The 13199-nt window shown below is 47.8% G+C and overlaps 1 protein-coding gene across 1 annotated transcript; it reads left to right on the top strand.

Moving 5' to 3' along the window:
* The first annotated feature begins 4059 nt into the window (after positions 1-4059).
* Positions 4060-5661, top strand: LOC119305655 (aspartic proteinase nepenthesin-1-like). The gene has a single exon (XM_037582121.1). The coding sequence runs from the start codon at positions 4091-4093 to the stop codon at positions 5417-5419; it is 1329 nt and encodes a 442-aa protein (XP_037438018.1). The 5' UTR covers positions 4060-4090; the 3' UTR covers positions 5420-5661.
* The last annotated feature ends 7538 nt before the right edge of the window (positions 5662-13199 follow it).

Genomic DNA, 13199 nt, shown 5'->3' on the forward strand with positions numbered 1-13199 from the left:
CGGTGCCGTAAAAATCAACAACTTTGAAGGCACAAACCCGAAGGTGGTAAACGGTCAAAGAATCAAACATTATATCCCAGGTAATCCTATAAATGTTGAAACCAATATTATTGAAACCGTAACCCCGGAGGAATACATAAGGGACACTTTCCAGCCCGCTTTAGACTCCGAAAAGGAACAGGTGTGTGGTACGGTAAGTAAACCAACTCCAAAACAATATTTAAGGCAATATTTCTCCATTTTGGAATATTTAGAAAAATAGAAAAATAAGTGGCAGTCCGGGAAGGACACGAGGCCTCCACGAGGGTGGAGGGCGCGCCCTACCCCCCCCCCTAAGCGTGCCCCCTACCTCGTGAGCACCTCGTGTGCTCTCCGGACTTCGTCTTCTTGTACGATACGTATTTTGGTCGGTAAAAAATCATTATATATACTTCTGAAGGTTTTGACTTTCGTATCACGCAAATATCCGCTGTTTTCATTTTGAGCTGTTGCTGCTGCAGATTTGAGCAAGATGTCTTATCAATAGTCAGTCGGGGAGAGCCGGATATCTAATCCGGCACCGGAACCAAGGGCAAACAGCGATGCTAACCACTTTGGTCCAGCAACGGAGGAAGAGATGGAGGCTGACCTGATGAGGGTAGATGCCATGGAAGATCAAGAAGTCACCTCTCACCTCCGAACTGGGTTTACGATGGGGGAACTACAGAGCTCAGCTATTCCAAACTCGGTTATCCCTTCCAATGTTAGATTTCTTTCTTATGAAAATATGAGGAGGAGTGTCTCTTGTTCTCCCGCGGCTATGAAACACCCTTGGGTACAAGGAGCTTTAGCCGTTATAGGAAAGCTTCGCAAGGAAATAATGGACCTCAAGCAGCAAGTCAATAAGCTCAAGGAGGAGAACCGTATCTTGAGGGGAATCATCGCCAAGAATATTAAACCAACAACAAAGAAGGAGACATAATCACATGGGTATGGGCACTCCCCTTGGCAACTGCCAAGCTTGGGGGAGGTGCCCTGGTATCATATCACCATCACAACTCCTATCTTTACCGTTTTTCTTAGTTCGATCCTATTAGTAGTATTTCGATTTAGTAGAATAAAGTCATGGCATGATCTAGTTTTGAGTTTTGCTTTACGATCCTTCTTTGTAATCGAGTCAGTGAGCTATATAATAAAGATTAGTATTGAGTCAAGGGCTTGATTATTTTGCCATGATCTTGGGTGAATAGAAGAAAAGAATAAAAAGAATCAAAGAGTCCATATTGGTCTTATTGAAAGTAATGACTTCACATAGAGAGAGTATGATGATTAAAATTTATTGGGAGTTGGCAAATATAGCTTTGGTCATCGTTGCAATTAATAGGAAGTAATAAGGAAAGAGAGGTTTCACATATAGATATATTATCATTGACATCTTTTATGATTGGGAGCACTCATTAAAATATGACATGCTAAAGAGTTGAGGTTGGACAAGGAAGACAATATGATGAGTTATGTTTTCTTATATCTGAGATAAAGTATGTTGTCATGGATCCTCTAACATGTTGAGCTTGACTTTCCCCCTCATGCTAGCCAAATTCTCAGCACCAAGTAGAAATACTACTTGTGCTTCCAATTACCCTTAAACCAGTTTTGCCATGAGAGTCCATCATATCTACCTATGGATTGAGTAAGATCCTTCAAGTAAGTTGTCATCGGTGCAAGCAATAAAAATTGCTCTCTAAATATGCATGACTTATTAGTGCGAAGAAAATAAGCTTTGTACGAACTTGTTGTGGACGTAATAAAAGCGACGGACTGCATAATAAAGGTCCACATACAAGGGGCAATATAAAGTGAAGTTCTTTTGCATTAAGATTTTGTGCATCAACCCTAAACGCGCATGACAACCTCTGCTTCCCTCTGCGAAGGGCTTATCCTTTATTATTATCCTCTACCTTATGCAAGAGTCACAGTGATCTTCACCTTTCCTGTTTCATTTTATCCTTTGGCAAGCTCAGCATGTTGGAAAGAACATGATATATATATATATCTAATTGGATGTAGGGGAGCATGAATTATTATTGTTGACATTACCCTTGAGGTAAAAGGTTGTGGGGCAAAACTATAAGCCCCTATCTTTCTTTATGTCCGATTAAAACTCCGTAACCACAAGTATCACTAGAACCTACGTTCTCACCCTGAAGAACCAGTCTGAGCATATCCGAGCAATGCCTTCAACAAGATAACGGCGTAAAAACCTCTTCATTCCCGTGTATAACTCACACAGGTCGGACCTAAGCTTTCACCCCGATGCTCGAGACCGGGTGCTCGAATAACACCGCCATCCACGTCACTTATGTGTTACCACCACCACTTTCCATGATCCCAGCAGCTATATGCGATGTGCGACTGCCATCGCTGCACAACCATTCCTCTGCGTCAATTCGTCGCTCGTAGTTTGCAACTCCTCACTGGAGACAACCACCGGGTCTAGAGAGAGGACCCTCACGAAGACCTTTAAATGGTCACCACAATCTGCAGAGAACCACTACCACAGACCAGAGTGGTGTAAATGATGGAGCCACAAGATCTGCCATTGCATATGACCTCCAAGGACATGGCGGTGCCGCCATCACGCCGCAGCCCCACTGGAGCAGCACCCCAACAACCAACTGCCTCCTATCACCATGGACACGGCGACGACGGCCCCATCCAACTCCAGCTCCGATAGGATGGGCAAATCGAGCATACCACAAAATGGATCGACATCCAACCACTTCACACGTAGCTCTGGCACCTCCACGGCGCCGACCATTCCCCTCACCCCCTAGTAGAGCCTAGCCCATGCTGGCATGCGTCACCTCAAGCCAATAGCAACACCGCCACATGCTTTTGGCAGTTGCGACCAGCACGCATCGCCCGCGGTACGTCCGCGCAAGCCTGCGGGCGGCCGAGAGCCACACAGATCGAGCCAGCCCCCGGCAGGAATCCACCCAACAACCAACACGAGCGAAGGGCGAATGTCGTTGAAGATGGGGTCGAGGAGGGGCGAAGCTCGCGTGGAACGGCCTTGGAGTTGGAGGGGGACACATCACCTTCTTTGAGAAGCCGCCTTCGCCGCCGGCACCGGCAAGGCGGTGGCATGCTTGTGGTGGTGGCGGTCAATGGCAGCTAGGGTTGGGGCGCCCCGATGTCGCCCTACGAGGGACATGGGAGCAAGCGCAGGGTCAGATAAGACTTTGCCAAGAGTCAAGTTGAGGTAACTTGTTATCTTAACAAATGTTAAAAAACTTTTGTCTTAACGAGCTCTAACGAGCTGAGCCAAGAGGCTGGAATTCCATCCCTAAACCAGACATACCCCTGAAACTTTATGCATACGTTTTGGTTCCGAACACACGTATAACTTGGTCTGCACACCTCTGGCGAATTCAAAACTGCTCGTGCATCCACATGGCAATATGGCATTGCACGAAGTAAGCTAAGTTGCGAGCTGCCGTGCCCATTACGCATGGGCTCCAGCATCCGAGGGGTAGAAAATCAAAATCCGCGCAGAATTCGGTGACGTAAACGCGATTGAATGTTCAGATTGGCTGCTCCCCTCGCGTGCTCGGTTGCTGGCTCCGATGGAAGAGATCCCGGCGGCCCTCGTTCCCGTTGGCACATGGCTCGGGCTTCGCAGACCCTCTCCGTTAGATCGACGCACCTCACTCACATCCCAATTTTGTACTACACTGATTGAAGTTCCATATGCACACGATCGTAGATCTCTATACCTCCCACGCTAGCCGGCATCGATTCGACGGAGCAAAGAGACGGAGTGCTTATATTTTAGCGCGGTGCATGCATCATTGCAGTCTGCAAGTGCCAGGTTTTCCATGCCCAAAATTCTCTGCTCCATGACCATATCACCGCAATTCCCTGCTCTACGTTAGCTTTCTTAATTCCCAGCACCATGCCCAGACCCTTGATTCCTCCGGATCAGTGTCGAGCTATTCATACGCATGTGCTTGCACACGGCGGTATATAACATTGATCCAAGAATCCTTCATGCTCACTACATCCCCATCACAGTCCTAGCGTGCCGCGCTCGCCACTGCGCTGCTCCAAAATGGCAAGCATCGCGGTGGTCTTGCTCGGCCTGCTTCCGCTGCTCCTTTCCACGGCCATCGCCGCCGCGACGCATCCCGACGGCGGCTTCGGCTTCCAGGCCACGCTCACCCACGTCGACGCCGGCGCGGGGTACACGGACGCGCAGCTGCTCTCCCGCGCGGTGCGCCGGAGCAGGTCCCGCGTGGGCGCGCTGCAGTCGCTGGCGACGGCCGCCGACGCGCTCACCGCGGCCCGCATCCTGGTGCAGGCCAGCCAGGGCGAGTACCTGATGAGCATGGCCATCGGCACGCCGCCGCGGTACTACTCGGCCATCCTCGACACCGGCAGCGACCTCATCTGGACGCAGTGCGCGCCGTGCATGCTCTGCGTCGACCAGCCCACGCCCTACTTTGACCCGGCGAAATCCAGCTCGTACGTGAAGCTGTCCTGCTCGTCGCCGATGTGCAACGCCCTCTACTACCCGCTCTGCTACCAGAACACGTGCGTCTACCAGTACTTCTACGGCGACAGCGCCAACACCGCCGGGGTGCTCGCCAACGAGACCTTCACGTTCGGCACCAATGGGACGTGGGTCACCGTGCCGAGGATCGCCTTCGGATGCGGGAACCTCAACGCGGGGTCGCTCTTCAACGGCTCCGGCATGGTCGGCTTCGGGCGGGGGCCGCTGTCCTTGGTGAGCCAGCTCGGGTCACCCAGGTTCTCCTACTGCCTCACCTCGTTCATGTCGCCGGTGCCGAGCCGGCTATACTTCGGCGCCTATGCCACGCTCAACAGCACCAGCACGAGCGACAGCGGGCCGGTGCAGTCCACGCCGTTCATCATCAATCCGGCGCTGCCCACCATGTACTACCTGAACATGATGGGCATCAGCGTCGGCGGCGACCTGCTGCCCATCGAGCCGTGGGTGTTCGCCATCAACGAGGAGGACGGCACCGGCGGGGTCATCATCGACTCCGGCTCCACGATCACGTACCTGGCGCAGCCCGCGTACGACATGGTGCACGAGGCGTTCGTGGCGCAGGTCGGGCTGCCCCTGGCGAACGTCACGTCGCCGGACGACCTGAACACGTGCTTCAAGTGGCCGCCGCCGCCGAAGAGGATGGTGTCGATGCCGGAGCTCGTGCTCCACTTCGAAGGGGCGGACATGGATCTGCCGCTGGAGAACTACATGCTGATCGACGGCGGCACGGGGAACCTGTGCCTGGCGATGGCGCCGTCCGACGACGGCTCCATCATCGGCAGCTTCCAGCACGCCAACTTCCACGTGCTCTACGACAACGAGAACAGCTTGCTGTCCTTCATCCCTGCGCCGTGCAACCTAATGTAGTCTGCTCACGTAGGCACGTTAGCGCTCCTTCTCCATTTCTGTACGTTTATGCATAATTCCGCCATTTTTCATGTCTGTTCTCTTACTAATGTCGTAGCTTTGGTGCTTGGCGAGGATTTTAACTGCAGGCTGATTATCTGTATCAGTCTTTCTAAGTCTCGGTCGACTGAGACTTCATTAAGTCTCAATCGATGTTATATCCGTGAAATTTTACATTAAGATTCATGCAAAACCCTTTTTTTTTAGTTTTTTCCTTTTTCTCTCTTGTATGTTATCTCACTGAGACCTAGCCACACCCTATTTGTATCCTACGAGATTTTGATTGACTTATGGTTCAAGCGTTGCCCCCTCCGGCACAACTACTTCATATTTGTTTTAAAACCAACACAAAAGCTTTGCCATATTTCATTAATTTTTGATTTAAGTTACCAAGTTAAAAAAAAGTAGGTTACCGAAATGACCGAGAGCGACCGCAAAAAACCATAAGCCTACTCTTGCGGCATAAGGATCTTAAATGTTTGGGACAAAGAGAGTACTTGCTATTACACCAGACATTGACGTCATGTGTTCCTAAAGACTTGTATTCATTCATTCCAAATCTCCCATGAAGCCAAAATAGCCATGGAGAAGATACCTTTCCTCACATTACCATTCGCATTTACCAAGGAGTACCACCAATCTTTGACCGAGTTAAAATTGCTCCAATTATCCAAGTTGATGCGAGCTAGACCAAGCAAATTGTTGATGTCAGACCAAATTCTAGGTGAGCCGCCGTCTCCGGTTTTCGTTTGCAAAGTTGACATAAACTACAATTCGGCCATCCACGATGTTGAAGCCTGTCCGTCGTCCACACTCGATCTTGGATGACAAGCCATGAAAAAAATATATGCTTAGGCGGCACCAAAATCTTCCAAATTGTCGGCTTATATTTAGTGACGACAAGTGGAGAGACGGAAACTACTCAGCAGAGCTGCAAGAAACGTAGCCGCATGGAACCCTATCCTCTCGCCCCCGCGCCGTCCCCATGCAGGCGGCTCGGGCGGCGCCCCACCCTTCCCCCGTCTCTAGCTCCCCTTCCTTGCCCCTTCCCCCCACCGCCGGCGGCCGGAGCCGCATGGGCAAAGCCCCTGCGGTGGCTGGCAGCGGGGAATCCCTCCCCTCTGGTCGGATGCGGGCGGCACGGGGTGGCCTGCCCGTCGAAGGCGTCAAGCGTGCGCGGGGCCTGGCGGGGGCTCAGGTCGGCGGCGGCTGATGACCCACAAGTATAGGGGATCGATCGTAGTCCTTTCGATAAGTAAGAGTGTCGAACCCAACACGGAGCAGAAGGAAATGACAAGCGGTTTTCAGTAAGGTATTCTCTGCAAGCACTGAAATTGTAGGTAACAGATAGTTTTGTGATAAGATAATTTGTAACGGGTAACAAGCAATGAAAGTAAATAAGGTGCAGCAAGGTGGCCCAATCCTTTTTGTAGCAAAGGACAAGCCTGGACAATTTCTTATAATGAGAAAAGCGCTCCCGAGGACACATGGGAATTATCGTCAAGCTAGTTTCATCATGCTCATATGATTCACGTTCAGTACTTTGATAATTTGATATGTGGGTGGACCGGTGCTTGGGTACTGCCCTTACTTGGACAAGCATCCCACTTATGATTAACCCCTATTGCAAGCATCCACAACTACAAAAGATGTATTAAGGTAAACCTAACCATAGCATGAAACATATAGATCCAAATCAGCCCCTTACGAAGCAACGCATAAACTAGAGCATATACATATAGATCCAAATCAGCACTCCTTAAGCGACACACCACGAACCGGTGATTAATCAAAAGCATTAGAGCATGTTAAGTTTTACGTACAACTCAAAAGAAACGACAGGCACAGGCTAGCAATGCATTTTATTACCGTGGAGCGCATCTGATAGGCTGCCCATGGGCATGTTATCATACAATAGCATCTTGTCATCACTGCTATAGTAATAACCCCGAAGCGGCGTCATGTGCTCGTTTCGAATGACGCCAATCGCCGTGACGCACTGCTCAAACTACGCCCGCCGCAAGTGCACACCCTTGAGCCTCTTGACCACCAGCTCGACTCCACTCTCAAATTTGGCCATGTAGGTTGTCTCGACTATGCCTGTGCCCAGAATTTCAGCAACTGCTTCAAGAAGGTCCTTCTTCTCCAGCTTAAGAGCTGTCTCTGTCGAGCCAAAGCCCACAATCGTTTCGCCACTGCTTCGTTTGTGTTTCCTTCCCCAAGAGAATGGAGACGAGGTTTTTGAGTTCTGCTTGCGGAGTCCCCCCTCCTCTCGCGACCGCGTCGCCCCCGCGGGCGACCGGCCGTGCAGCACCCTCCTCTTCCTCCAGCCCCCCCTCTTCCCCTCCTCCCTGCCGCCGTCGCTAGCACCCGCGGCCGGCCTGGCCCCGGGGACGCTGGTGGCGGTGGCCCCCTGTCTTTCCTCTCCTGGTGGCCCTCCGGCGCGAGGCAGAGCTGCACCAGGGGGTGCTCCTAGGCGGCAGCGATCTGGCAGGCGGCGGGGCTCCTCGTCGCGGCATGGACGGGCGACTGGACGGCGGCGCCGTCATTGGTGGCGGGGTGGCGCGGCCTGGCGGCGGCGCTCGGTCCATATCTGGGCCCTTCGGGCCCCATCTGGGCCTGGGCGGGCCGCCGGCGGGACGGGTCTGTGGCGTGACTCCCGGGAGATGGGGGAACGGCGATGAACGGCGGGGTGCTGGCGGCGCCAATGCCAGCCTGCTGCAGCATGGCCGGCGGGGCTTAGCGGGCCCGTTTCGGGCTGGCCGGGCCAGGGGTGGCCTGCTATGCCCCGTGATATGTGGGTGGACAGACACTTGGGTACTGCCCTAACTTGGACAAGCATCCCACTTATGATTAACCCCTATTGCAAGCATCCGCAACTACAAAAAGGAGTATTAAGGTAAACCTAACCACATCATTAAACATATGGATCCATATCAACCCCTAACGAAGCAACGCATAAACTAGGGTTTAAGCTTCTGTCACTCTAGCAACCCATTATCCACTTATTACTTCCCTATGCCTTCCTCTAGGCCCAAATAATGGTGAAGTGTCATGTAGTCGACGTTCACATAACACCACTAGAGGAAAGACAACATACATCTCATCAAAATATCGAACGAATACCAAATTCACATGACTACTAATAGAAAGACTTCACCCATGTCCTCAGGAACTAAAGTAACTACTCACAAAGCATAATCATGTTCATAATCTGAGGTGTAATAATATGCATTAAGGATCTGAACATATAATCTTCCACCAAGTAAACCAATAAGTATCAACTACAAGGAGTAATCAACACTACTAGCAACCCACAGGTACCAATTTGTGGTTTTGGATACAAGATTGGATACAAGAGATGAACTAGGGTTTGAGAGGAGATGGTGCTGGTGAAGATGTTGATGGATATTGACCCCCTCCCGATGAGAGGATCGTTGGTGATGACGTTGGTGATGATTTCCCCCTCCCGGAGGGAAGTGTCCCCGGCAGAATAGCTCCGCCAGAGCCCTAGATTGATTCCGCCAAGGTTCCGCCTCGTGGCGGTGGAGTTTCGTCCCGTAAGCTTGCCCATGAATTTTTCCAGGACAAAACCCTTCATATAGCAGAAGATAGTCGCCGGAAGCCCACCAGGGGGCCCAGGAGATAGGGGCGCGCCCTATAGGGGGGGGCGCCCCCTGTCTCCTAGACAGGGTGTGGGCCCCCTGGCCTATTTCTTTCGCTCATAAATTCTTAATAAATCCAAAAGGTGGTTTCATGGAATTTCAGGACTTTTGGAGTTGTGCAGAATAGGTTTCCAACGTTTGCTCCTTTTTCAGCCAGAATTCCAGCTGCCGGCATTCCCCCTCTTCATGGTAAACCTTGTAAAATAAGAGAGAATAGCCATAAGTATTGAGATATAATGTGTAATAATAGCCCATAATGCAATAAATATTGATATAAAAGCATGATGCAAAATGGACGTATCAACTCCCCCAGGCTTAGACCTTGCTTGTCCTCAAGCGGAAACCGAGATCGAGAAATATGTCCACATGTTTAGAGATAGAGGTGTCGATAAAAATAAAATACGGACATGAGGGCATCATGATCATTCTAATAACAGCAACATATATATAGATTTTGTCATATGATTTCCTATGTTCAAGTAATAAGCAATTCACAATGTCAAGTATGGTTCATAAACTTCATTAGGAAGTAACAAACTATAATCTAGTCATTGAAGCAATTCCAATTTATCGTAACATCAGAAAGAGTCAATAATAGAGCTTTTCAGCAAGATCACATACTCAACTATCTCGTAGTCCCCCATAATTGTTAACACTCACACAATACTTGTGGTTATAGAGTTTCAGCCGGACACTGAGAAAGATAGGGGCTTATTGTGTTGCCTCCCAACGTATTCACCTTTAGGTGATGTCAACAATAATAGCCTATGCCAACTTACATTCAATTTGATATATGTATCATGACCTTTCAAACACGAGGAGCTTGCCAAAGGATTGCTACCTCTTGAGCACTGCGTTGGATTTCCCCGAAGAGGAGAGGATGATGCAGTAAAGTAGCGTAAGTATTTCCCTCAGTTTTTGAGAACCAAGGTATCAATCCAGTAGGAGATCACGCACAAGTCCCTCGTACCTACACAAAATGATAGCAACTCGCAACCAACGCTTAGGGTTGTCAATCCCTTCACGGTCACTTATGAGAGTGAGATCTGATAGAGATAATATTTTTGGTATTTTTGATAGATAGATGCAAAGTAAAAAGTAAAAGGAAAAGTAAAAACAAAGCAAGTAAATAAAGTAATGGAGATTGATATGATAATAATATACCCGGGGGCCATAGGTTTCACTAGTGGCTTCTCTCAAGAGCATAAGTATTCTACGGTGGGTGAAAAATTACTGTTGAGCAATTGATAGAAAAGCGAATAATTATGAGATTATCTAGGTATGATCATGTATATAGGCATCACGTCCAAGACAAGTAGATCGAAACGATTCTGCATCTACTACTATTACTCCACTCATCGACCGCTATCCAGCATGCATCTAGAGTATTAAGTAAAACAGAGTAACGCTTTAAGCAAGATGACATGATGTAGAGGAATAAATTCATGCAATATGATAAAAACTCCATCTTGTTATCCTCGATGGCAACAATACAATACGTGCCTTGCAACTCTTTCTGTCACTGAGTAAGGACACCGCAAGATTGAACCCAAAGCTAAACACTTCTCCCATTGCAAGAACTACCAATCTAGTTGGCCAAACCAAACGGATAATTCGAAGAGACTTGTAAAGATAACTCAATCATACATAAAAGAATTCAGAGAAGAATCAAATATTGTTCATAGATAAGCTGGATCATAAACCCACAATTCATCGGTCTGAACAAACACACCGCAAAAAAGAATATTACATCGAATAGATCTCCACAAGAGAGGGGGAGAACATTGTATTGATATCCAAAAAGAGAGAAGAAGCCATCTAGCTAATAACTATGGACCCGAAGGTCTGAAGTAAACTACTCACACTTCATCGGAGAGGCTATGGTGTTGATGTAGAAGCCCTCCGTGGTAGATGCCCTCTCCGGCGGAGCTCCGGAACAGGCCCCAAGATGGGATCTCGCGGATACAGAAGGTTGCGGCGGTGGAATTAGGTTTTTGGCTCCGTATCTGATCTGACGGAGGTACGTAGGTATATATAGGAGGAAGGAGTACGTCGGTGGAGCAACAGGGGCGCGCCCCTGCGGGGCGCCCTCCACCCTCATGACCGCCTCTGGCACTTCTTGGAGTAGGGTCCAAGTCTCCTGGATCATGTTCGGTGAGAAAATCACGTTCCCGAAGGTTTTATTCCATTTGGACTCCGTTTGATATTCTGTTTCTTCGAAATACTAGAATAGGCAAAAAAACAGCATTTCTGGGCTGGGCCTCCGCTTAATAGGTTAGCCCCAAAAATAATATGAAAGTGGAAAATAAAGCCCAATATAGTCCAAAACAGTAGACAAAGTAGCATGGAGTAATCAAAAATTATAGATACGTTGGAGACGTATCAAGCATCCCCAAGCTTAATTCCTGCTCGTCCTCAAGTAGGTAAATGATAAAAAATAATTTTTGATGCGGAGTGATACTTTGGCATAATTTCAATGTAAATCTTCTTAATTGTGACATGAATATTCAGATCCGAAAGATTCAAGACAAAAGTTCATATTAACATAAAAGTAATAATACTTCAAGCATACTAATCGAAGCAATCATGTCTTCTCAAAATAGCATGGTTAAAGAAAGGTATCCCTACAAAATCATATAGTCTGGCTATGCTCTATCTTCATCACACAAAGTATTTAATCATGCACAACCCCGATGACGAGCCAAGCAATTGTTTCATACTTTAGTAATCTCAAAACTTTTTCAACTTTCACGCAATACATGAGCGTGAGCCATGGACATAGCACTATAGGTGGAATAGAATGGTGGTTGCGGAGAAGACAAAATGAAGAAGATAGTCTCACATCAACTAGGCGTATCGACGGGATATGGAGATGCCCATCATTAGATATCAATGTGAGTGAGTAGGGATTGCCATGCAACGGATGCACTAGAGCTATAAGTATATGAAAGCTCAACAAAAGAAACTAAGTGGGTGTGCATCCAACTTGCTTGCTCAAGAAGACCTAGGGAACTTTTGAGGAAGCCCATCATTGGAATATACAAGCCAAGTTCTATAATGAAAAATTCCCACTAGTATATGAAAGTGATAACATATGAGACTATCATGAAGAACATGGTGCTTATTTTGAAGCACAAGTGTGGAAAAAGGATAGTAGCATTGTCCCTTCTCTTTTTCTCTCATTTTTTTCTTTTCTTTTTTTTCTTTTGGTGGGCTTCTTTGGCCTCTTTTTTATTTTTTTATTTGGGCTTCTTTGGCCTCTTTTATTTTTCATAAAGTCCGGAGTCTCATCCCGACTTATGGGGGAATCATAGTCTCCATCATTCTTTCATCACTGGGACAATGCTCTACTAATGATGATCATCACACTCTTATTTTTCTTACAACTCAACAATTACAACTCGATACTTAGAACAAGATATGACTCTATATGAATGCCTCCGGCGGTGTACCGGGATATGCAATGAATCAAGAGCGACATGTATGAAAATTATGAAGATGGCCTTGCCACAAATACAATGTCAACTACATGTTCATGCAAAGAGCAATATGACAAAAGTAATGTGTGTCATATGAACGGAACGGTGGAGAGTTGCATGGCAATATATCTCGGAATGGCTATGGAAATGCCATAATAGGTAGGTATGGTGGCTGTTTTGAGGAAGGTATATGGTGGGTGTATGATACCGGCAAAAAGTGCGCGGTATTAGAGAGGCTAGCAATGGCGGAAAGGTGAGAGTGCGTATAATCCATGGACTCAACATTAATCAAAAGAACTCATGCACTTATTGCAAAAATTTAGAAGTCATCAAAAACCAAAGCATTAAACGCATACTCCTAGGGGGATAGATTGGTAGGAAAAGACCATCGCTCGTCCCCGATTGCCACTCATAAGGAATACAATCAATAAATAAAATTGTGCGCTGACTTCATCGCAAGCGGTTCACCATACGTGCATGCTACGGGAATCACAAACTTCAACGCAAGCATTCTTTAAATTCATAATTACCCCTACTAGAATTGCTTTAATATTATCACCTCCATATCTCAAAACAATTATCAAGCATCAAACTTAT

Source organism: Triticum dicoccoides, chromosome 5B (genome assembly GCF_002162155.2).
Source record: "Triticum dicoccoides isolate Atlit2015 ecotype Zavitan chromosome 5B, WEW_v2.0, whole genome shotgun sequence".
In the NCBI taxonomy this organism is placed as follows: Eukaryota; Viridiplantae; Streptophyta; class Magnoliopsida; order Poales; family Poaceae; genus Triticum; species Triticum dicoccoides.

Coding starts and splice junctions, on each gene's coding strand:
- LOC119305655 (XM_037582121.1), top strand. CDS start 4,091: ATGGCAAGCATCGCGGTGGTCTTGCTCGGCCTGCTTCCGCTGCTCCTT.